Genomic DNA, 25,875 nt, shown 5'->3' on the forward strand with positions numbered 1-25,875 from the left:
TGATTATAACCTGAAAATTGTTTCCGAAGAAAAAGACAAATGATCTTATTTCAGGATAATGTAATTGTTTTAAGGGATTCTTTCTAATCAGCAGTCAAAGCCCGGTTAGAAATGAATGTCTGAGGACAAAGCAGTAGCTTTGACGAGTTCTCCTGAGGAGAGTGGAAGAATGCACAGAGTTCAGCCCACGTAGCTGGCAAAATGCTACCACACAGTTAGATGGACGCCCGGCCTACAGAGAACACACGCGTGGCCACGCTCCACAGTGAAAGGAGCTAAAGAGAACACGCCCACGTTACACAGCGACTATACCGTGGCACCAACAAGTCTCACACACACCCTGCAGGTGGCAGGAGCCCTCAGGTCTCCTAAAACCTTTGTCACCTTCACCCAACTACCCCAGGGTGCTGCATGGAGGATATCATCTTCTATATAAAACACTCGCTGTGCCCATTACAATAGGAATGTAAGTACAAATTCTCACAGGGAGTTTCCTGACCAAGCCTGACTTGAACATTGAAGATCTATGGTAGACAAACTACTGAAACAGGATCCCTGCTTAGCCTGAAACTCTGACTGTAAGATTTTTTAAGCCTTGAAGCTTTAAAAAAAACATGGGGAGAGGTGGTGCCTGGGTGGCTCAGTTGGTTAAGTGTCTGACTTCCGCTCAGGTCATGATCTCACGGTTCGTGGGTTTGAGCCCCACGTCAAGCTGCTCTGTGCTGACAGCTCGGAGCCTGGAGCCTCCTTCGGGTTCTGTGTCTCCCTCTCTCCCTGCCCCTCCCCAGCTCACTCTCTCTCTCTCTCTCTCTCTCAAAACTAAACAAACATTAAAACATTTTTAAAAATTAAAAAAAAAATTTTTAAGTCACTTACAAATCTGCAAGCACTATGCGTCTTCTTCAAGATGGAGACCTCTCTATTACTTTGGGGCTATTTCTTTAACTATGAGGAACACCCAAGTGAACTTTGAATTATGCAAATGTGAAGCTATGATTCTTTTTGGATGGAGATGTTTAAAATGCTATAGTTGCAAAAAGCTAAATTGTGTGCGCGTGTGTGTGTGCGCACACGCATGTGCACACATGCCTTGGGAAGAGGTGAGGGTGAACGCGAGAGAGATGCTGTTGGCAAGTCAGAGCTGAGGTTCCCATCTAGGTCTATCCAAAAAAGACTGTGCTCCCAGCCACAGTGCTACATGCTGCCTCCATTGGTAAGCACTGGTAGAAGAAAGTTTTCAGAAAGAAGGCTGGTTGGATGCAGAGGGGTTGGGATGGAGTCTTTGAGGAGGATCATGAAGACCCTGAATGCCAAGCACAGTGGGAACTGAGGAGAAAGGGGAGATGGAAATAGGGTGATGGCCCAGGGACTGAGCCTTGGTCAGGCTTTGATGCCTCTACCAACAAATTGTCTTCTCCTTGGAAGTCACATGGGGGACTTCCTCCAAGTCAATGCCATGTGTCTTAGTTTATTGCACCTTCTCTCAGGAGTTAAGTGGGGACACACTCCGAGACTCAAAGCCACCTCTGTGACTTCCTGTCCAACATCTTGGCCCAAGGGAATCTTTTCCCACTTACTGTCGTTATTCCAAGCATTGTGGGGGGCATCTTTGTTCACCCCATTTGTGATTCCTCCCCAAGGAGAGAAGTGCAGGTTTCACACAAAATTTGGTCATGAGATGCTAGCTATGTCCAGAGCTATACTGCAAGCCTCATTCTCTGGTTATTTTTATAATCTAAATCTGATATCATATCCTCATAAATCTATGAAGAGTTTAGTTGATCATCACATCATATTTCTTCTGGCACCTGTGACGAATGAAAACAGACTCGGACTTTGTAATGTCACTCACAGCTCGATGTTTTTTGAGGAATGAAGGGCAGGGAAGGTTCAAGAGAAAAGCATCACTTTGTACTCCTCCGGTACACCGCTTTTTCCCCTTGTGACCATAAAGCTACCTTTGCCTTTTTCATTGCGTAGGATTATAGTCAACATGCAGTCATTCTGACCACTCCTGAACCCAAAGTCATAGTGAAAAGAACTCTCATTGTTTCACGCGTAACGTGTCATGCCTTGTGTACTTCTGCTCCTTGAGCATAGAGAGCACATCTGTGATGTGAAGCAATGATTTCTCTGGCTTACTGGCTGTCTGCCCTGCCATTCCATCCTATTTGAATCTATCTGTAATATCTTGCTCCGCCCTAGGTATACAGCACATTCTCAGGAAATTCTTGTGAAATCATTTAAAGGGACATGGGATCCCCTGGAATGAAGACGGTACTCCAAGCTTCTTCTGTATCCTATAGCACATAACTCCCAGTTTTACAGTAGGAGTGGTGTTTGTTCTAACTTTTCAATCCTATTATTTAATCAACTGGGGACAGATTTAAGCATTCCAAGGTATACATTCTAATGCATATGTAAAGTCTGTGTGACCTAAAAGAAAGAAATGATTTAAACTACGTGCATACCCTGGTTAAAATTCAGCTTTCTAAATTTTTGTTTTTGGCTTTTATGTAAAACTGAATCCAATTCAGTTTTGATCGCTGAAGTATGTCAATTCCACTGTGCTTCTATGTTCTTGTATTATTCTTTTCTGTCCTGTTTTTTTTGCATAATTTTCTTATAATGGAAAAAGCTGCTCTTAAGGAAACAAGTGATTGGCTCAGAGGACTGGAATTATATTCTGTTGTCATTTCACACACTGTTGCACATCATAAGTCATTAATGAAGGGAAAGAGGACTTCTGGCAAATTTATCATCACCATTATTCAAATAGAATAGTTATGTACAATAGAGCACGTCTTTTTGCCTTTTTCTTCAATGAAACTATTTAGATAGATTTGAAATTTTCATTTTTTTTATTGTAATCATTTTTGCTCCGACCCCATCTATACAGTCCAAGTTTTACTGGAGGAGTACACATATTTGAGTCATTGGATCTGCCTCAGTGAGAAAGATTTAGGCTGTCGGTCCCAGGCACTTGTAATATGATTATATTGGTAAGTACACATTGTAGGCCTGTTTCATGATCTTAAGGTATTTACTAGTTACACACGATATATGCACAGTCTGAAGTCTCCTCTCCTCAGTTCACATCTGCAGCTCCACAGTGGGACCGGTTGGCTGACAGGATAACCACGAAGCGATGTGGTTATAATAATAAGCGTGCTAATAAGCCCTTTGGTACTGCGAGATTAAATAGAAAAGGCCAGAAGTCATGTTATTCGGGAAAAGGAGGGATGTAAATTTTTTTACAGTTTCTTCCGACGAGGTTGGTGCATTTTGTGGTTCAGCAGCACAGGGGCCTTGCATGGGTTCCTGTGTGTGCACAGGGACACAATGCAGGAGGCCTCTGCTACTTGACCTTGCACCTTAGCAGGGTGTAGGGGCCACCTGATATTGCTCCAGCTGACCCTAACCCAGGCAGTGAGGTGCCAGGAAAATGCACCAGTGTTTCTGTTTTCTGTTTTAAAGTTTATTTATTTATTTTGAGAGAGAGCAAGAGCACAAATGGGAGAGAGGCAAAGAGACAGAGACAGAGACAGAGACAGAGAGAGAGAGAGAGAGAATCCCAAGCAGGCTCTGCACTATTAATGCAGAGCCCAGTGTGGGGCTCAATCTCACGAACTGTGAGATCATGACCTGAGCCAAAATCAGAGTCAGATGCTCAACTGACTAGGCCATCCAGGTGCTCCAATGCTATGGTATTTTTTTAGAGTTTGTTGTAACATAAGGACGAGAAAAGGTAGCTCTTCAGAAGTGAACCACTCCCACTGGGCATTAGAAAGAGCAGGGGAAAATGTTAGGTGATTCCTGCTGGGAAGAGGGTAGGGTGGTGTGAAGGATGATAAGTGAGTAAACTCACAGGCACTCATGGCCTTAGAAAGCAGGTGATTGCCTGGTTAGACACAGAAATTGTACACAGTTTTCTCTGTTAGAGGTGGCGGGGATCCTTCGTTTACATCTTTTGTATTTTATTTACTTTGCAGATGTGTTTTCCCCTTCTCTCTTTGCAAATTAAGCTTCCATTTTCATTTGTTTTCTTAACAAGAAATGGCAATAGGAACCAGCGTGTAAATAGCTAGACAGGGAGGCCCTTCTCAAGCATGCGTGTGTGCATCATCCAATACCAGGGGGCCACCCTCCCTGGGACTGCTCTGTTTTATCCTGTGAGGCTGCTGAGTGGACCAGGTATAAGGCTCTGGTTCTACTTCCACCTTTGCAACTCAGAAACCACATGACCTTGGGAAAACCTTTAAACGCTTGCCCTCAGTTGCTTTCATACAGGGGTAATTAATCTTGCCCCTTCCTTTCTCACAGCCTTTCAAGGATTTACCAAAATAGGCTATGTGAAAGCCCTGTAAACTCATGCAGGAGGAGATTATGCTTTATTTCAATTTGTGGCTTTGGGCAGCTGGTATCGTGCCCTACATCCACTTGGAGTTCAGTACGTCTGAGTGGTAAGGGGGGGCTGGTTCACAGATGGGCTGTGCATGATTCCCAAAACAGTCCTGTGTTAGCTTTTATAATCTGTATGGTGAGATTAGGAGCAAAGAGAAAATAGGTTTAGTTATAATTGAGACCAAATTGAATTTAGTAATTGTTCATTTAACAGATTTTTATTAAGCAACTATTATATGCTGGGCTTTGTTCCCTGCACTGAGGTTCAAATAGTGAACAAAACAGACCACAATCTGTGACCTCATGATGGCTCTGTTCTAGTGGGGAAGATTGGCAATAAACAAGATTAAGTTGATAGTATATTATAAGTGTTAAGACCATCAGCAAAATAGAGAAAGAGGTGTTAGAATTTTTCCTGGGGGATCAGGGAGGGTACCCCTGAGAGAGTGACACTGGAGTAAATCTAAAGGAGGTGAGGAATGAGGCATGAGAATATGGGTGGGAAGGATTTGAACCATGAGGATGTGAGGGAAGGCATTCAAGCTATCAAGCTATAGTGATGTAGGAGGTAGCATTTAAGCCATGGGGGCATGGAGGGTATTTGAGCCATGAGGATATGGAAAACATTTGAACCATGAAGATACAGGGGAACAGGGACGCTTGAGGCCATGACAGCAGTGTGTACAAGACCCTAAGGAGGGAACATGCCTGGCAGGTTTAAGGAAAGAGACCGGGAAGCTGAAGTGGAGGGAAAGAATGGGGAGATAGAAGGATGTATGGTCAGAGAGACAATAACATGGTGATGATGATGATGATGATGATGAAGAAGAAGAAATGATGATGGTGATGATGACAACGACAATGATGAAGGAAAAGGAGGAGGAAGTATTTACTTTGCCAGGCTCTGCTGCATTATCTCACTTGATCCTCACAAAAGCTCAAATTTACAATTAAGGAACCTGGTGCATGAAGGAGCACAAGTTCCTAAGGGCCATACAACTAGTAGGTCTTGTAGCCAGGATTGGACCTGGGGGCCCTCGGATTCCAGCACCCATGAGCTTAACCATTGTGCTTTACACCCCTCCCGTGTAAGGAGATCAGCCCCAAAGAGTGTCTGTTGTTGTGTTCTGGGGGACTTTTTCTTCCCCTTTGCTAGCTTATAATGACTATCCTACCTTCAAAGACCACTATTCTACCCCCGAGACCACTCTGTTTCCTAGGCAAAACAAAATGTAAGGAAAAAACCAAACCTGATACTATCCCTGGTCAACTTTGGCACTAGACAAAGAAAACATCAGCTTCCCCAGACATTCTTAGTAGAAGACAGACTCACTGAAAAGTCCATACACAACAGCTTTGGTTACTACCAACTGAATAATCTCTGGGAATACTTCCCAGCCACCTTCCTCTTCGCCTGACACCAAATCATATAAATATCCAGCTGCCCTCTGCTTCATGGAATTCTTCTGTTTTGTTTTGTTTTGTTGTAGGGTTTATTTTTATTTATTTTGAGAGTGAGATAGAGAGCAGAGGAGGGACAGAGACAGAGAACCCCAAGCAGACTCCATGCTGTCAGCTCAGAGCCCAATATGGGGGTTGAACCCACGAACCATGAGATCATGACCCGAGCTGAAACAAGAGTTGGACGTTCAACTGACTGAGCCACCCAGGTGACCCATGAATTCTTCAAAATGGCACAAGCAATGTAACACCATCTATGGGTTATAGGTTGAACCTATAGGGAAAATAGGGTTTCCCCTATTTTTTCCCCAAGGGGAAATAGGCTCAGCAGAATGGGGCCATCATTTCTTGAGTGTGTGTCATACACCAGCATCTTTCTCAGAGCTGTATAGAGAGATACCAACAAAACTCCGTGCATATGGTTAACGCTCACTTGGAAGAGAAAGGACAGCTGAATGCAGGAAGCGATAACCTCCATCTGAACACCAAGTAAGATCCAACAAGTAGAGAAGGAGAGAGTCACAATTATAATATTGACTAGTGAGGAAACAGCTTAATGTTTACAAAGGGTTTTATGTGTATTCTCTCATGAGCTTTGTTCATTGGACCATTGTGGGGATTAGAGTGGCAATAAAAGCGTGTGTACAAGTTCAGGGTAGCATGAGGAATTTGACAATTCCTATGAATTTGGGCATGACCTTGAAGGACCCGGAATGCTAGGCTACGGGTTTAGTCCTTAATCTGTCATCAGTAGGGAACATGGAAGCTTTTTGAGGAACAGCATGACATGGTTAGGTCGAGTCTCAAAAACAGAGAGCAGTTAATATTTCTGAGCTCAGGTGGAGATAATGAAGGCCTGGGTTAAGAAATTGGGCAGTAATTAGAAATAAAATTGAGTTGGGGTGTCTGGGTGGCTCAGTTGGTTAAGTGTCTGACTTCAGCTCAGGTCATGATCTCACAGTTCATGGGTTCAAGCTGCATATCAGGCTCTGTGCTGACAGCTCAGAGCCTGGAGGCTGCTTCAACAATTCTATGTCTCCCTCTTTCTCTGTCCCTCTCTGGCTCGCGCTAATGCTCACTCTCTTTCTCTCTCTCTCTCAATCTCTCTCTTTCTCTCTCTCAAAAATAAAATAAACATTAAAAATTTTTAAAAAAGAAAACTGAGAGACAAAGACTTCTCTGTGACTGTCTCCCCTCCCCCCAGCCCCCACTGATGAATGGAAGTTTGGGTTTTTTCTTTTAAACCAGTTTATTCCTCTTTTTCACCTCTGATCTTCTTATGAAAGCCTGGTTTAAGGAAGCAGTAAAACAACTGAATCATTTCTTTCCCCAGCTAAGGAAGAATTGATTCAGTCAATCATCGATGTTTGTTAATGGTAACTAATATGTATCCAATTTGTTCTGAAAACACCAGCTGTGTCCAGCCAGACCCTGGATTAAAGTCCGGCTTGTAGCACCAGTACCTTCCCAGAGCTGGATGGCAAATTGCTATGGGCTTTCCCTGCACCTGCTCTGATTCTGCCCAAACCCCACTTAGCCCTCCACAGCCTCAGGAAAGAAGGCCAGAGAAGGAAACAGCTTCCTGCTCTCCGTCAGCCACTTCTCTAATGGCATATCTTGCTTAATTTCAAGTCAGGATAATGACTTCCATGCAGGGAAAACACTCAGTCATGGGGGTCTGGCAGGAGTCTTCCCTGGGTGTGAATCCACAAATTCTTTCACATCTGGCAAGTGATTCCAGGGAGGGGAATGAGGTTGGAAGCTAACCCCCTAATGTGACCGACTGCCTTCTCTTGATTTTCTAATTCTCCATTCCAGCATGGGGGAGAGTGTTCCCACATCTGGAAGGCTCATCTTTGTAAACAACCCACCGAACCCTTATTTCATTTAGATTAATAGTCAGTGTGTATTAAGCACCTGTTGGATATAAGACATGGTATTGAACTTTTCCCAATTCTCTGGGACTCCTTTTTCTCATTTAGTCCTTCAGACAGCGGTAGGAGAAAGGCGTTCTTATGCCTACTTTCTGAAGAAGGATGAAACCACGAGAGGTCACATGACCTCCCCGAGGTCACATAACACAGTACTATAATAAGGACCTCAGTTAGGTTCCTCTGCTACCAAGTCCAGTTCTCTTTCCACACACCTTGCTGGAGGATGCAAAAGGTATAAGAGCTTAAAAGACACTACTTCATAGTCTTCTTGTTAGTTAGTTAATGGACTTCTCACCCAGATGTATGTTTGATGCACCAACATTAATATTTCAGCTGTGTTGGCTGGGGTAGAAAGTGATCATGATCTATCCATACCTTCCAATAGAAACAGCCCTTCAAACACCAGAGGTGACGGAGCCAGGAGTGTGAAGGGCGCGGGGGAGGGAAGGAGGTTTCGGAGCCGGCTCCTTAGCGTCACAGGCTGCATGATTTTGTCTTAACGGTTAGCTTCTCTAAACCCCTCCTCCTTAGGGTAAAACCAAGATGTAATCTGTCACCAATCTGCAGCGCAGTTGTGAAAATAGAGTATTAACGAAATTGTTTTGACCTGCAACTGGAATGTCAGATTCCTTTCTTTTTGCTATCCCAGTAGGATGCTATTTTTTAAATAAGAATATTCACGCTAAGCCCGGAAACGGTAGATGTTAAACTCATGTTTGCAGAATGAACTTTTTTAAAATTATGAGCTATTCTTAGACTCTCTGGAGGGGCTTGCTTCAATTAGCTAAATGCACTTGGGGACCCTAGAGAACGTCTAAAAATGAGGAGTGGAGCTCCTCAGGTGCCTACCGCTGCTGGTTAGGTAATGAGTCCTGGGTCCCCAAGGCCAATCTATTTGTCTTCCTCAGCCCATGATGGCTCACTGTTTCCCTTCATTATTTTATCAAAACCCAAGGTAATAATTCCTATCTTTTAAATAAAAGATTATTTAGTACCTTTAATTAAGTAAACGTTTATGGCAATCAGAATTCCACAGAAGTTGGCCATAGTATGGTCTTAGCCCTGGCAACCCTGAAGGTATTGAGGGTCGCCAGAGGCCCCCCCCTTCCACCACTGCCATCAGCACTGACCTGGCACCTGGCTCCAAGGTACCCCAGACAGGCAGCTTCACTTCATCAGAAGCCCTCAATTTCGGGCACTCTAACAATTTCTTTCTTTGAGACAGCTTTGTAGTTTCTGCAGGCCTGGAAGGTGACCATTTAGTATGGCCCCTGTCCACTTAGTTAAGGGTACCTTAAGCATCCAGTAGAAGTTCACCTCTAATTGCTGACCATCCAGAAAGGGGTGGTGGGGAGTCAACCATTAGCTGGATGTCAAGTAGAGGGAGAGGAATGGATGTGAAGGTCAGGAGGGGAGGGTCAGGCCACATAGCACTTAGGATGCTGTTTGGGCAAAATATGTCCTTAGGCCAAACGACAGAAGGGGGCATTTCCATGCTAACAGTCATGTTACTCGTGAAAGAGCAGGGTGAGTGTGCCCTCCTACATGCTAGAAATAATAAAGGCTAAACTCGCACATGTGTGCCTGTAACACAGGCAGACCTGAGGGGCTGGGGTGGAGTTCTAAATCCATTTCCAATGCTCGGTCAAGTCTGATACTAGCTGCTGTGCGAACTCTTGCGAAATGCACAGTTAAGATGTAAAGGCTTCAGGGGAAAATGGCTTGTTGGAAAATTTCTAAGGGAGGGTCTAGAGATCATGGTACTCATCAAAGACATCAAGAGCCTCTTTATAATATATATTACCCAAAGAATTCGGGAACCAGGACCCAAGTAAATGCTAGGGGAGTGAAAGAAAAGCAGAATCAACCTAAGTGCCCATCAAGAGGGATTAGTTATATAAGCATCATGCAGTAAGTAGAATAGCAGAAGACTAAAGCTGACATTAGTGAATGCTTTGTCAGTTACTTAACTCAATGCTTCCCTCAAGGTCAGTGCTCAACACTGTCCATTAAATCAATTAATCGATGAAAGTTCAGCAATTTAAAAAGATGAAATGTATCCATATGTCTAACATGGAAGAATATCCACAGTGTAATTTTAACAAATATTTTTTTAAGCTTATTTATTTTGAGAGAGACAGAGACAGTGCGGGTAAGGGAGGGGCAGAGAGAGAGGAAGAGGAAATCCCAAGCAGGCTCCTAGCTGCCAGCACAGAGCCCGACACAGGGCTTGAACTCACAAACTGTGAGATCATGACCCGAGCTGAAACCAAGGGTTGGGCGTTCAACCGACTGAGCCCCCCAGGCACCCCCACAGTATACTTTTAAGTGGAAATAAAGGTTACAGAATAGGATAGTATGATCCCATTATGATTACACAGATTTCATATATATGCATTTAAATGTCTAAGAGGATATATACAAATAACATCGCCAATAGTGGTTATCTTCTCTAGAGTTACATGGGGTCATGAGAGCATGTTCATGTTCTAATGCCTATATCCCTGATTACTTATATTTTTTACAATGATGATGTAGTATTTGGTAAATAGCAAAGCCAAAAATGATATTTCCATTTCGGGGAGGGGGTTGTTGTTAGGTAATGCTCCATTGCAGTTCTATCAGAAATATCTTTTATTGGCAGTAATGTGGTTGGACTTTATGTTTATCAATAATAAAGAGCCCAAGACCAGGCCGTCTGAAATGCAGAGTCTATAGAACAAGAGCCCAGATTAATTCAGAGACTGGAACCCCTGTTCATCCCGAGAAGAACAACTGTGTTTCCTGGGCTTTACCACACGGTGGGGGAGGGGGGGAGGGCAGAAAGGAGAACAGAACAAGGCTGTGAGCCTCCTGCTCATTGTAGTTTTATATGAGTTCAGTTCTCAGCTCCAACCCTGTCACCTCTCTGCAAGGGGAGCAAGTGCCAGGTGTGTGACCCAGAGTCACAGGTGTGGGTCCAGGTGCCCATCCTCAAGGGAAAAGGGCCACCCTGTAAGCCATGGGACATACTGCAAGCAGCTTCAGCAAAGCCACCTTTGTGATGCACGTGAGGTTGAGGTTGTAGGAAATAGGTCTCAGCTAATCTTATCAGAGGTCAGAGGAGAGAATACTCTTTGGGCAAGAGAAAATAAATTTAGTGAAATTGTCATATAACTGTATTCTCCCTCTTTAATATTTTAATTCTTCCTTTTATGCACCACTGTTTTACTTCCTAATTTGTCCACTATATATAAATATATCAGCTTATATTCCATATATATGTTCTCCTTTCAAACTCCCACTAAGAGACAAGTTTCATTGAAGAGAAATTTCTGGAGCAGTGTGCTCTTTGGATTTTTATTTAGTCACTTTTTTTTTTTTTTCAGTGAAAATCAGGGACAACTGACCTAGAAGTGAATTTGCTGGATTTTAGCCACCTGCAAAATTCAGATGGCTACAGTACCTGATGTCAGGGTAAATGAACACTCGTTCCTATTCAGCTATAATTTTTATCATTTCCCACCTTACATCTTAGGAAACTTTTTCTGGTTATGTTCTCATAATTTAGACATTCCATTGATTGAAAATTCAAAGAGACTCTTGGAGGTCAAGGTTACGTGTCCCAGATAGGCAGACATTTTAATTAACCTGCTGTCTTTTCTGGAACCACTGTGGGCCCCACGTTCCTTGTTGCAGCTAAACCTGACCTCAGCTGCTAGCGTCTTGCAAATTCCATGCACTTTGCACTGAGACTTTTCTGAAGTTAATGAGACTTTCTGGGGTCAGTTGGACTTCTCTCTGGAACATCTAACTCTGGGCTCTCAAGAATTAACTCCCAGAGTGTGTAGAATCGTATGAGGAATCACAGGAATGGAATGCTGCGCACCTTTCACTCCACAGATACAAAATATAAAGAAAGAAGCACTGTGTTCTAAAGGACTGTCCACTACTCGCCATTTCCTTTCCCCGTGACATTGTTTTTGGGAGCTGTTCCTTTTCCTCTTCATTTTAAATGGAAAATCCACTTTATATTTTAGATTCCTGGTCATGGTTCTTTGCTGGTGGTTTTGGTGCCTTCTCATTTTGTATATTTTCCTTTCTCATCTGTGGTCAGTATCTGAACCCTGGGAGACTGGATGTGACCCACAATAAGTTGGGAAATGCCACATGACCCATCTCAGAGTAAACTACTGAAGAACAGAATGCTGATGTTGAATAGAGTTGGTATGCATGTCACTTAATGAAATGCAGCACAGATTTGGCCACAATTAATATATATAAATATGTATGGTTGTATAGATAGTTATACATTTATAAGATATCTGATATACATGTTATATATAAATACTTAGTAAATGTATATATTTTTATATATCTTATATATATTTAAGATTTACATATATAGACATACACACTAAAGGTCTGAGCTATATTTACTATTTCAAAGTCTTCTCAAGGCCCTGAAGCAAAGGGCCTTAGAGCTAAAAGATGGGCCCTCTTAGGGGCACAGGAAACTGAGAGATTAGCCAGAGGTGGCCTGGGTGGCTCACACACAGCCTTGGGGGCCCAAGGGGGAAGTCTGGATTTTATTTTAAGTGTGTTGGGATGCCACCCTAGAGCTTTACACAGAAGAGTGACATAGTCTGTTGTGTGTTCTTAAATGGTCACTCTGGGAACCTGTGGGGAAGAGGCTGGGGCAGGGTAGGGGTAAGGAGAGGGAGCACGGGGTCCAGAGGGACATCCCACTGGGGAGAGTGAGTGATCCAGACTCTCAGATGGAGATGACTCTTTGGACTGAGGTGGTGACAGTGGAGATGCTGAGAAGTCAGTGGATTTGAGACAGGTTTGGGGACAAAGCAGAAGGAGTCCTATGTCTTTGGAGCGGGCGGTGGGGCGGCAGATGGCAGCCTCCTCCGATACAGGGTGGGTCGGGGAGCACTCAGAGAGGAACAAGAGCCATAGTTCCTTCTGTTCTGCACCGAATCCTTTCCAGGTGCTGCCTTGAGCTGGGCACGAAGGACACAGCCACCAACCAGGCTGCATCAGCCTTGTGTTTTCCCGATATCTTCGTCTCCTTCTCAGTCTCCCTTTCCAGTTCCTTCTCTTCCCTTGGGTCTGCAGCTCAGAATGGCTGAGTGCTCAGTTGGCCCCTTTTCTTGCCCACCCACGGACCCGGGGCTCTTATCCAGTCTTTGGCTATAAGTGCTACCTATATGCTGATGACTCCCAAATTCATTCCCTTCCTGGACCTCTTTCTCTAATGTTAGACTTAGCCTATCTAGCTACCTGCTTGACATCTCCAACGAGGGATAAGCTTGGCATCTCAGAATGAATGCCTGCACAGAATCACAGATGTCCGTGCCCCCTGCCTCACCCAGAAGCCCTGCTTCTGCATTTTTCCCATTTCAGTAAATGTCACCTTCATCCTGATGGTTGCTTTGGCCAGAGCCTTGGAGTTAGGCTGGACCATTCTCTGTGTTCACACATCCCAACCATCAACCTAACCCTGCTGATTCTACCTTCAAGCTGTGTCCAGAATCCAACCACTTCTCCCCTTCTCTGCAGCCCCCTCCCTGGTTCCTGCCGCCATTGGCTCCTGTCTGGGTCACCACAGCGGCTTCCCAACTGTCTCCCCACCTCTGCACTACTCCTCCCACCCCCCCGCTTTAGTTTATTCTCAACACAGCAGCCAGAGAGGCCCTGTTAGAATATCAGCCAAAATCCTGGAGTGGCTCTGTCTCACTGAGAGTGGAAGCTACAGCCCTTAAGGTCACCCGCAGGTGGTCCCATGTCACCTGACCCTTGTTACTGTTCTGGTCTCATTTGCTTTTCTTCCCCACCTCTGCTCCAGACCTATCCCTGACACACTACGCATGCTCCCTGTCTAGACCCTTCCTGTTTGCTGTTTTCTCTGCCTGGAATAGTCTTCTCCCAGCATCTCCATGGCTACCCCCTTCACCTCTTCTCTTCCTTTCCAAATATCACTTTAACGGGGCCTTCCCTGGGTTCTTATTTAAAATGTTGACCCCTACCCACCCACTGCTGGCATTCTTCCTTCCTTCTTCACATTTGTCCATGGAACAGTTTCCTCTAACATTTCACTTATTTATCTTATTTATTGTATGTCTCATGCCACTAGATTATAACTAGAGTTTTGTCTGTGATGAAGTGCCAGTGTCTAGAGCCACGCCTCCCTCCTAGGAGTTGCTTAGCACCTATTTGTGAAATGAACGAGTGCTAATAGGAGGTTGTGTCCTCTCTTCTAACTACTTCTGTTTTTTTATGGAATTGTCTTAATTTGTCTCTGTGCTTTGTCCATGGAGTTAGTAGAGTCAGTAGAGCCTAGTGGTAAAACAAGTGGACAGCCAAGTGCAAGCCCAAAGTTATCACTTGGCTGTCTGATTCCCAAGCTCTGTGACGTGGGATAAGTCACTTGGCCTCTCTGAGTTTTCATTTTTTGCTTATAAAATGAAGGAAGCTGAACTCAGCGTTGTTGTGAAGTTTCAGTAGAATAATGGATGGAGGGCCATCAAGGGCAAGATGTGGTTTCCATTTACCACAGTGTCTGGCCCTGACTCAGTGCTGGAGCTTTACCTATACAACTGCCTCACTTAATTCTCCCATCAAGTCAGTGAGATATGAACTCCTACTCACTGACCTCATTTTACAGATGAGAAAACTGAGGCGGCAAAAAGTTAAGTGAATTACCCAAGAGCTAGTCAACAATTCAGCCAAGGTTTGAACCCAAGCATTTTTATTCCAGGGCCTGAGTTTTTCCCCCCTGTGTTCTACTAGCACAAAGTGAATGTTTTAATAACCAAATGGAGTCATGAAAAGGATTTGACCTCATGTGCAACTTTTGTCTCCAGACACTTTTTTCCTGGACTGCTAATTAATGCAGCATTTCCCTGATGGTATTTTTATCCCTTCTTCAACTCAAACAGGCAGAAATTCCTGTCTTCTGAATAAAAAAGGTATTGTCAGGCATTCCTCTGTCTTTCCCTTCCTCCCTGGGGGAAAGAGACCCTATCGTATCCCCAGAGATTTTTGTTGTACAGTCTAACCCAGTTCAGATGGTTTTCTCAAGTTCAGGCATCATACTTGGTAAAATATTTGTACTTATCTACTGAAACAAATTCTCAACTAAATTGCAAGCGCAGCTTCCCAAATAACTTATCCCATGTTCTTCTACCTTGTTTGTGTTATGGCCTTTCTGTGCTAATGAATTTGCAAATGTGGTTTAATTACTGTTTACTGGAAAATAGCTACACACAGATCAGTCTCAATGGGAGACTTAGCCAAAATGTTGAGGCAATTTGTTTGTAGTGCAAAAACATCTAATAAGTGAGAAGTACTTTTTAAACATTGGGAAAGGAACATTAGTTTTGAAGAAGCAGTGTTTTGTGTATCCAGAAAAATAAATCATCCTTTAAGAGAGTAGATTTAAATAGCAAAATGGTATTTTTTTCCTCAGGCTGGGCACACGGTGATTTGCACAGAACCAGAGAATAGCAATGGTGATTTGATTGAACACCACACCAAAGAGCTGTAGTATCAAGAACCCCCCTCCAAAGAGGAAAATGCGAAATTACTTGTAAATTTCACAGAAATGTTTTGGAGCTCTGTAAACCCATGTATTATGTATTACCTCATGTTTCTGAATTCTTGCCTCGGGCAAATTGCCAACTTAGCAACTAAATGATAGTTTTAAAATTCTAATACCAACCAGCCTCTCTAACTTTGCTTTTCTCCCTCCGGAAAAAAGGGGACACGTGAGGGAAATGGAAGTTATTGGAAGGTTCAGTTGATAAGCTGTGCTTCGTTTGGAGCTGTAGTTTAATTTTGCTCTTAATGAAATGGTGTTTGCCAGATTCCACCCATTCCTTCCTGCACCTGTTGGTCCTGCTAACAGGACAGGTGCTCTCATTCTCTCCCACCCTTTGGAGGGTCTCTGCCTGGGAGCGAGAGCGGGGTCAGTTCTGCCTCCAGTGCTGAACTCAGGAAGCAAAATCAGTCAACTCGCCAATTACTAAGATTGCTTGGCGTTGTTCTTGGACTATGGTTATAATACAAGAAGTTAGAGCACGGTGAGATGCAAACACTGCCCTTTAAAAGTTATTTTTAGTGGGGGCAAAAGACAGGCATATAGGCAATTCAGTATAAGAGGTCCCAGACTGGGGGCGGGGGGCACCTGGGTAAGGGGGGGGAGGAGCTAAAGGCACAAACTTTTAGTTATAAATAAATCCTACAACGATCATGATGACAATAGCTAACAATACTGTATTGCATATTTGAAAGTGGCTAAGAAAGTAGAACTTAGAAGCTCTCATCAGAAGAAAAACAATTGTGGGGGCACCTGGGTGGCTCAGTTGGTTAAGTGTCTGACTTTGGCTCAGTCATGATCTTACAGTTCGTGGGTTCAAGCCCCATGTCAGGCTCTGTGCTGAACGTTTGTTCAGAACCTGGAGCCTGCTTCAGATTCTGTGTCTACTTCTCTCTCTGCCCTTCCCCACTCACGCTCTATCTCACTCTATCTCTCAAAAATAAATACATGTAAAAAATTTAAAAAAAAAGAAGAAGAAAAACAATTGGGGGCACCTGGGTAGCTCAGTCAGTCAAGCATCTGACTCTTGATTTCAGAGCAGGACATGATCTCACAGCTCGTGGGTTCGAGCCTTGTGTCAGGCTTCACACTATCAGCTTGGGTTTCTCTGCCTCTCTCTATGCCCCTTCCCCACACATGTCCTTTCTAAACAAATAAACAAACAAAACAAGAAAAACTTGAAAAAAAAGTAATAACTATGTGAGGTGATGGATGTTAACCAAACTTATCATGGTGATCATTTCACAGCGTATTGGATCATTATGTTGTACCTTTTAAATATATACAATGCGTGTGTCAATTATATTCAATTAAATGGGGCGGGGGGCGGAAGAAAGACATTCTAAAACCAAGCCTTTACTGACAGATCTCTTTAGTGACTCAAATAGCGTTCTGACAGCCAGGCCCTCATCACTGTAACAGAAAGACTCCTTTTTTGGGGAAGACGACTACACATTTCCCTGTTGTAATTATTTATCTGTCTGCCGGTCATTCCTTTGTTCGTTATCTCACCAAATGTTATTTGTGGGGCCTCTGGAGAGACAAAGTGGCTTCAGTAGAGACTCTGTCTCTAGATGCTGACCCTGCCGAGGGAGGGAGACAGACATTAACAAACAAACACCACAAAAGAAAATCTCAAAGAAGATTGGGAATCATGATTAAATGGGGATGTGTTGTGTGGCACATGTTCTATAATTTTCCAAGCTTTACTTCCAGGATTTTTTTCCCCGATATAGGAAAAATGCACAATGTAAGTGCTTGAATTATAAGACTTTGGAGATAGGAACTAAGCTCAGATACATTCTCCCCCAAGAAGGCTTTACTGATAGCACCTATGCCCCCTTTTGGCTCCGGAGTCCTTTCTACATACTCTCATTGCACCACATCCATTCCCCTGGTAACCGTGAATGGGTCTCTATTGCATTGTCCCCTCACTGCCACCACCGCTTCTGAACTTACACACCTGGGAATCCCTTAAGAAGGAGGGTCCACATCTCGCTCTTTGCATCCATAGCATCAGATGCATGCCTGGTGCATGGTGCCCAATTAATGCTGAATGGCTCTGTGAATAGGAAGATGATAATTATAGGCTTGATTCCCATCTAATAAAAGTTGTCTTTGTCCCCCACACTATGTTAACTTTAAAACTAGGCAACAAAATATATTCTTGTTTTTTGAAATGAAAATGTATTAAAATGTATGTCAATAGTATATTTAGCTAAGAAAGCATGCATATAGAAAATCTAGAAGATACACACCAAAGTGCTAGCAGGGGTGTTGCTAAGAGTGAAGATCTGAAATGATGCAAACTTTTTCTTTCTGCATCACTGTGTTGTTTTACTGTTTTGCTCTGGATGTGAGCTACTGTTACAATAGGAAAATATGAAGTTCTTTGTATTAAAAAAGGAAAGTTTGGCCTCTTCCAGAAGCATACACATAAACAAGGCTCATCTTTACCATCTGAACCTAATGTTGACAGTGCATTGATCTTGTGACTTTAAATCAGACCTCGCTTGGTAGCATCGAATGGTTTAAATAGGTTTCTATTTTCCTTACTCATGTCTGTGTTTATAGTATTCAGAAGGTATCTATGTAGCACTTTCCTTGGAAAATTTCTAGCAATCCAACATAGTAAATTACCTTTCTCTCTCTCTCTCTCTCTCTCTCTCTCTCTCTCTCTCTCCCTTTTCAAGTTCTTCTCCTTAAATTCTCCCTGCTANGGTAAATTACCTTTCTCTCTCTCTCTCTCTCTCTCTCTCTCTCCCTTTTCAAGTTCTTCTCCTTAAATTCTCCCTGCTAATACTTGGATTGGGTGTGTTAGAGAGAGCCTCAGACTTCTTAATGGCAGACTAGACCTCTTGCAAATAGACAAGGTGGAACTAAGTAGCCAGTTTCTCTGTCTCTTCCCCCCCTCCTCCTTTTCTCCCTCTTTCTTTCATTATGGATCTATTGTTTCCATCTGTGTACGAAAGATGTATCGGTTTTCTGGTCGGTGGTATTTCTCCTGTGCATCTTCTGACTCTGTCATTCTACCATTTTGTTTGACTGAGTTGGAAATCCCAGATAATGGTTTTGGACTAAAAGAGTCTATTTCTTTTTTGCAAAGGAACAATCACAAATTGCAAAGCATGCCTCTACAGATGATATATATTTTCCTCTATTTGCAGCTGAATTCTCGCTGCCAAGATGGGGAAACAGAACAGCAAGCTCCGCCCGGAGGTCATGCAGGATTTGCTGGAAAGCACAGACTTTACAGAGCATGAGATCCAGGAATGGTATAAAGGCTTCTTGAGAGACTGCCCCAGTGGACATTTGTCGATGGAAGAGTTTAAGAAAATTTACGGGAACTTTTTCCCTTACGGGGATGCTTCCAAATTTGCAGAGCATGTCTTCCGCACCTTCGATGCCAACGGAGATGGGACGATAGACTTTAGAGAATTCATCATAGCCCTGAGTGTGACCTCAAGGGGAAAGCTGGAACAGAAGCTGAAATGGGCCTTCAGCATGTATGACCTAGACGGAAATGGCTACATCAGCAAGGCAGAAATGCTAGAGATTGTGCAGGTACGTAGCCCTCACCCTTTACAAAGAGAGGAGTGTGAGTCACAGGTAGGAACTGGGAGGCGCACGGTGCAGGCCAAAGACTGGTGCTGATCTGGGCTGTGATGTAGCCACCCCAGTGCTTTTGAAAATGTTGAACTCATATTTTAGAACAGGGAGATGGCACACAAAAATGCACGTCGGTTGGCATCTCTTGGAAACTCAGATCTGGCAATGCTGGCCCCCAATCCTGCCTGGCCTAAGTCACCTGGTGCTTTGTGGGAACCTCCACCCTCCAGATGGACATACACTCCTCAGGTGGTCAGGCTCACTGCGGCCCCTCCATCCACCCATCCCAGTCACCTGCCTGGACCTCGCACCTTTGGGGCGGTTTTTGTTTTTTTTTAATGTTTATTTACTTTTGAGAGAGAAAGAGAGAGAGCACATGCTCACAAGTGAGCAGGGGAGGTGCAAAGAGAGAGGGAGACATAAGATCCAAACCAACCCTCAAACTCATGAACTACAACATCATGACCTGGGCTGAAGTTGGATGCTTAACCGACTGAGCCACTCAGGTGCCCCTCAAACATTTGGGGTTTTATCCCCTGGAGTGGTGTCTAATGATCAATTTCTGGCCTGGGTTTCAAGCCCTGCCTCTTTCAGTCACTACCTTTTGTGACTCTAATCAACCTAATTCACCTAAGTGAGCCTCAGTGTGCTATTCTATGAAACGGAACTGCCAGTGGTACCCACCCATGCTGTGGGATTACTTTAAGATTAGATGTGACTGTCCACTTTCATTGCTTAGCACGGTGCCATCCATATAGAAACGCTCATGATCACCATCATCATTAATTTACAACTTTCATAGACTCTTTTTTTTTTTAAGTTTGTTTATATGAGAGAGAGAGAGAGGGAGACAGAGAAAGAGAGCATGGATGGTGGAGGGGCAGAGAAAGAGGAGAGAAAGGATCCCAAGCAGGCTCCATGCTATCAGCGACCCTCGAACCCTGAGATCATGACCTGAGGCAAAATCAAGAGTCAGATGCTCAACCCACTGAGCCACCCAGGTGCCCCCAACTTTCTTAGACTCTTAAATAAAGGCAGGGATCTCTAGACTAGGTTCTGTCTCATCAGAGATACAAACATTGTAGAGAATCAAGTCCTCCATCATTTTAACAGGAGCCACTCTATTTTATTTCTCCAAATCACTCACCCAGAGTAAATATCTTGAACAGAACAGGAGAATGGGCCCTGGTATCGGCCCTATTTTCCTTGTCAGACCAAGGGAAGGTTGAGAAGGGGCATAAAAAGCTATCTATGGTCATGGGACTAACAGTCTGATCAGCAGAGAATGGGCCCCAGAGAGGAGCTTAAGGACACTGAGCCACAGCTCAGGACAACCTCAGCTGCAGAGGATAAGCAGGACTAGGTAGGTGGGTGGCACTGGGGAGGGCTGGCTGTCGCTCACCATCTTGGCAGGCAAACGGGCCCAAGAGGGAAGCAACTGGAAGCAGACAGCAGTCCCAGAGTGGGCATTTGGCTTCCTGGAGGGCTCATCTCAGGAGCCAGCACTCATTCCAGGAGGCCTGGGTTCAGAGAGAGATCTGCAGCCCCTGGGGGACCAGGTGCGGCTCTGGAAGGGAGAGGGCATATAACCCAAGGAGGCAGAAGGCGCCCCCTGCTGGTGAGATTGAGGGTGGAGGTGGAGGGGCACTTGCTTTCAAGGAACCTCAGAGACCCTGTTACAAAAACCAAGGTCAGAGCCGAAAGGGACCCACGTGACTGACTTGTTACTGAGGTGCCGTAGCTGAGGCCTGAGGTCTGCTCCCGGGCCAGGGGACCTGAACCTGCATGCGCGGTGAGAGGGGACAGGCACACCCAGAGCTGGGTGCACAGCAGGAATCCTTTGCACTAGTTAACTCTCCAAGATCTGCCAACTAGTTCTTTCTGCGNCAGCTGAGGCCTGAGGTCTGCTCCCGGGCCAGGGGACCTGGGGACCTGAACCTGCATGCGCAGTGAGAGGGGACAGGCACACCCAGAGCTGGGTGCACAGCAGGAATCCTTTGCACTAGTTAACTCTCCAAGATCTGCCAACTAGTTCTTTCTGCGCCTCTTCCTTCGCACAGACCCACAACTACCTGAATGCGACGTGTTAAATTAATCCCTCAGAGACAGGATCTTAAACAAGAATAAAGGATTTCTCCCCTCCCCCAAGGCTAAATACATGAAAAATATAATGTCAACTGTAAAAATATGAGCAGTATAGATATAAAAACAAAAGAGAAGAATTTTCCATAATCCCACTCCACCCACAAAGAGAATCACTGCTAATAAATAATTTTCTAATATTAGAAAATAATATTTTCTGGTCTTATTTCCATGCATTTAAAAATGTCCAATTGACTTCATAATGTATATGAAATTTTGCATCTTGCCATTTTCATTCAACATAGGAATATACGCATTTCTCATGATATAAAAACTTAACAATTTTTTTAATGTTTATTTATTTTTGAGAGAGAAAGAGACAGAACGTGAGTGCGGGGAGGGACAGAGAGAGAGCAAGGCACAGAATCTGAAACAGGCTCCAGGCTCCTAGCTCTGATCTGAGCGGAAGTCAGACGCTCAACCAACTGAACCACCCAGGCACCCCTCATGTTATAAAAACTTTTAATAATGATATTTTATTCTTAATGTTTATTTTTATTTTTGATAGAGACACAGCACGAGTGGGGGAGGGCAGAGAGACAGAGAATCCAAAGTAGGCTCCAGGCTCTGAGCTGTCCACACAGAGCCTGATGCAGGGCTTGAACTCACGAACCATGAGATCATGACCTGAGCCAAAGTCGGACGCTTAACCAACTGAGCCACCCAGGCGCCCCAATAATGATATATTAATAGCTGCGTAATAGTCATACAATATAATTTACTTACTCTTCCTCTACTGTTGGATATTTAGGTTGTTTCCACTTTTTATTATTATATATGGTGCTGTAGCATTTAAGTATAAAATAGCAAATAATTCTTGCGCATGAAGCTTTTTCTATATTTGGGATTATTCCCTTAGAATGGATTCCCAGAAGTGCAGTCACTGGGCCAAAGGGAAGGAGCATTGATTTCTGAGACACTTGACACTGTGCCAAATTGTTTTTCCAAACATGCTCCCTGAGTGAGTGAAGGGCGCCCCAGGTCATTGCACTTTTCTGAGTTCTCCCAATCTTCGCTAATTAAACAAAAATTTAAATTTCAAATGTGATTCATTTTCATTAGCTTTATTTTCTCTCTCCTTTTTATGTGGGTTGTGCCNCGTCTCTGCCTCAGGGCAGAGGAAGAAATGAGTACATTAGTACATTCTCCTTTTCAAGAGAACTACTTTCTGATTGGGATCTAAGGGGGAAAAATCCCGTTAGCCAGGATTATCCCCCATTAACTTTTTTGCACAGTTCTTCTGGCTGCCCCTGGGCAATGATCTGGTGGCCAGTATTGATGAATATGTTGACCCCCCAGTCAGGGAGAATCCTCTGGACCCCACGGGCTTCTGAAAAATCAAAGCCTGCCCCCATTTGTTTCACACCTGCAGTTAAGCGCTGCTAAGTAGCTGGGAGTAAATAGTAGGGGAGGAATATAGACACTTTCCCTGGGCTGAGGGATTCTGGTTTGCAAGGGAGGGTGAGAACATTGCAGAGAATGTGCAGAAGGTGCTGGAAAGCACTTGCTGAGCCCTCGAGGACTTCCTTTGTGTTCATTGTGGAGTATAGAAAGTGATCATAAAAACGAAAGGGCACTCAGCCCAACAAGACCTTGTTTCCACTTGGAAGTAGTTCGGTCCACTCACAGGCCCACCGGAAGCTTCCAGACCGTAACTGGAAGGACTCAGATTCCTTAATAAATGCTCACCCACGCAGGGTTCTTAGGGAGCCTGCAAGTGCAGTTTCCTACAGCACCCCGAGGATTGACATTCACAGCCCCCCCAACACCGTGGGGAGGAAATACCGCGGCACCCTGAGACGACTTCCAAATTGCCAATGAGATTAAATTACATTTAGAATCATTTTCCTATTAAGGGCTATGTTATTCTATTCTGCTACTTTGCAAACTGATGGTTCCTGTAGTCTGCCTCATTCTTATGCTAATGCCCGGTTTCCAGTGATTCTGGATGAACTGGAATGTATAGGATGTTGCCAAACTTCCCATTCTGTTTTTCTTCTCTGTTTTCACCCCATTCTGAAAGCCCACATGCCAGCCCCTGTCCCTGTCCCTGCCCCAAGAAGCTTTTGAGGAAAGTACCTTTGCAGGCATGCATGTACTTCCTTCAGAGAGTCACTGTCCCACTGGGTTTCTGCTTAGCATTTGGGTAAATAAATGGTAGAGAGTGAGGAGATGAGGGCAGGTGGGAAGGTGGGGAACAACAGAAGCATTCACAAATTAACGTCCTATCATGCAAAGTGAGTAAAACCTGCAGCTTGATGACAAGCATCAGTATATAAATTCTTGACCAAACTTCCACTCCTCCAAGACTCAGCAGTGCAAAGCAATTTAATAAAATGCAAATTCATGGTGTTCACCTACAGAAACTAAAACTGGTTAGGGTGTAGATTGGGGTCCAAACAAATTATAATTAGGCTTGACAATGAATGGAGTGTAGTATTGCATACATTTTCTAGTGTTTTTCTTCCCTGATGTGGCTTCTCGGAGCTGAGCGTTGGTATCCACAGAATATTGTTTACGGTGACAAGCTTTGGTCTCCATCGTGGACTCTGTCACGCTGAACGCACTGAGGCAGTTTCCTCTTGCTGCTGCAACAAATTGCCGTAAACTTAGTTGCTTAAGACAACCGGGTTGTTATCTTCCAGTTCTCCGGGTCAGAGGTGTGAAATCGGTTTTATTGGACCCAAAATAAGATGCCCATGGGTTGCATCCCTTTTGGACGTTTTAGGGGAGAATCTGTTTCCTTGCCTTTCCACATTTCTGGAAGCATTCCTTGGCTTGTGGCCCCCTCATCCACACTCAAAGTCAGCAATAGTAGATTGAGTCCTTCTCACAGTAGTGTTTCCCTGGGCACCTCTCTCTCTTCTACTCATAAAGGCCCTTGCACATACATTGGGACCAGCCAGATAGGACTGGTCCCTTATCTCAAGATCCTTAACTTAGTCACAGCTACACAGCCCCTTTTACTCTGTCAGGTAACATATTCATGGGTTCTAGGGATTATGACACATACATATTGTGGGAGACCATTACTGAGTCGGCCACATATGCTAAAATGCAGTTATATTCCTTTTTTAAAAAAATAATTTTGTGCTCTATCAACATCTGGATGAACAAGCAAAAACATGTGCAGATTTATTTTTAGAGTCTTAAACGAACATTTTTACATTCATGTGTTTTTAGTTTTTTTTTTTAAGTGACAAATTCAGGAACATGATTTAGGCCCAGTGTTTTATTATTGCATCAAAACTGCCTCTCAGGAGTCAAAAGCCAGACCACAGCTCTGATTTTTCCCCGTTTTACAGCAGATCCTCTCCTCTGGGTGGGGGCTAGGGTCAGCCCACTGCTACCTGAGCTGCGAGAAGGCTTCCTGCCCTACCTAGCTTCCTGTCCTTCAGGCCGGGTGGAGTTCAGTGTGCACACCCACACCTGCCACAGCACAGGGGCTGAGGAAGGGGCCGAATGAGCCAAAGAGTGGCGGTGCTAACTTGGCCATGAATGCCTGGACATGCCCTGGGACGTGGGGGTAAGAGAACACTGAATCTGGAGGTCCATTAATGGGACCACAGCACTCCCAGGGAGAAAATGTAGGAAAAACACAGACTTAAATTGGTCCCCTTCCATTCTCAGGAAGTAACTGAGACCCTTGAAAGAACAAGCTTTTAACTACAGGACAGTCATTGGTTAGGAGTATATAAACTGCATTGCATTACGTTTATAACTACATGGAGATCATAGGCTGAGACAAAAATGGATCACCTATATCCAAAACAAAGATAGAGCAGGAGCCAAGGGAAGGATTGGACTGTGAGAATGGGTGTCTCTCCCTTGGCGGGCTTATTTGGTAAAGCATGCGACTCTTGATCTCGGGGGTTGTGACCTCAAGCCCCACACTGGGTATAGAGATTACTTAAAAAAACAGAAAAGTTAAAAAAAAATGGGTATCTTGGGCAAAACAGGTCAATATCACTTTGCCTGTCTTCTTTTTCAATCTCCCTTTTCCTTTTCTTCCTTGGGCAAGTTACATACCCTTTCTGTACATTGTTTTCATGATTTGTGAACTGGAACTAATCATAGCATCTGACTCATGGGTAATTGCTAAGGTCGGATGGTCATTACAAGCAGAGAGCCTTGATCGGTGCTGTCATGGGGTATCACTCAATAAATGTTGGCTACCATGATTCTATCACACCTTCCATAGCTAGGACAGGATGTTTTCCTCCTAAATAAAGGGAGGTCATTTCCTAAAGGGTAAATAATAGATAATAGATGGAATCTTCTGTTAAGTTTTATGTTAACTTTACCTCATCATAAAAAGTATGTTAACAAAGAAGAGGGAGGTAACCCAACACACCCTCAATTGGTGGATCTCACAAAAGAGCTATTTTTGACTTTAGGAGTTCCTGACCTTCTTCACCTGTCATCTTTTCTACCAAACACTAGGCCATCTGGGAATAACTAAAACTTCTGGGCTACTCTGATGCTTTCAGGACTCAGATTAAAAAAAAAAAAAAAAAAAAGCTTTCCAGGAGAGAGTGTGGTTGGCACTAGGGATCCCCAAACCCCAAACTGTTGACCCGAGCCCACAGGCATACTTCATGCATTGGGACTCTTTGGGGAGGACCTGGATGGATTTGTCCTCAAGTTCAAGTTAGAGACTTTCCAAGAGGAATACACAGGATGACATAATGTTGCCCCGAACAGTCCTCAGGCAACTTACTTTGAAAACCAGGTTGAAAA

The 25,875-nt window shown here is 44.0% G+C and overlaps 1 protein-coding gene across 5 annotated transcripts in view; it reads left to right on the forward strand.

Annotated features, from left to right (window-relative positions):
- NCALD (neurocalcin delta) overlaps nucleotides 1-25,875 on the forward strand; it is a 388,241-nt gene that overhangs the window by 349,697 nt on the left and 12,669 nt on the right. For all 5 annotated transcript variants that reach the window (XM_077748199.1, XM_077748201.1, XM_077748200.1 and 2 more), the window contains one exon: nucleotides 18,552-18,948. In XM_077748199.1, coding sequence (XP_077604325.1) covers nucleotides 18,571-18,948 — 378 coding nt within the window. In that variant the 5' untranslated portion in view covers nucleotides 18,552-18,570. The remainder of the gene's footprint in view (nucleotides 1-18,551; nucleotides 18,949-25,875) is intronic.

Source organism: Crocuta crocuta, unplaced genomic scaffold (genome assembly GCF_008692635.1).
Source record: "Crocuta crocuta isolate KB4526 unplaced genomic scaffold, BGI_CrCroc_1.0 scaffold39, whole genome shotgun sequence".
Lineage (NCBI taxonomy): Eukaryota > Metazoa > Chordata > Mammalia > Carnivora > Hyaenidae > Crocuta > Crocuta crocuta.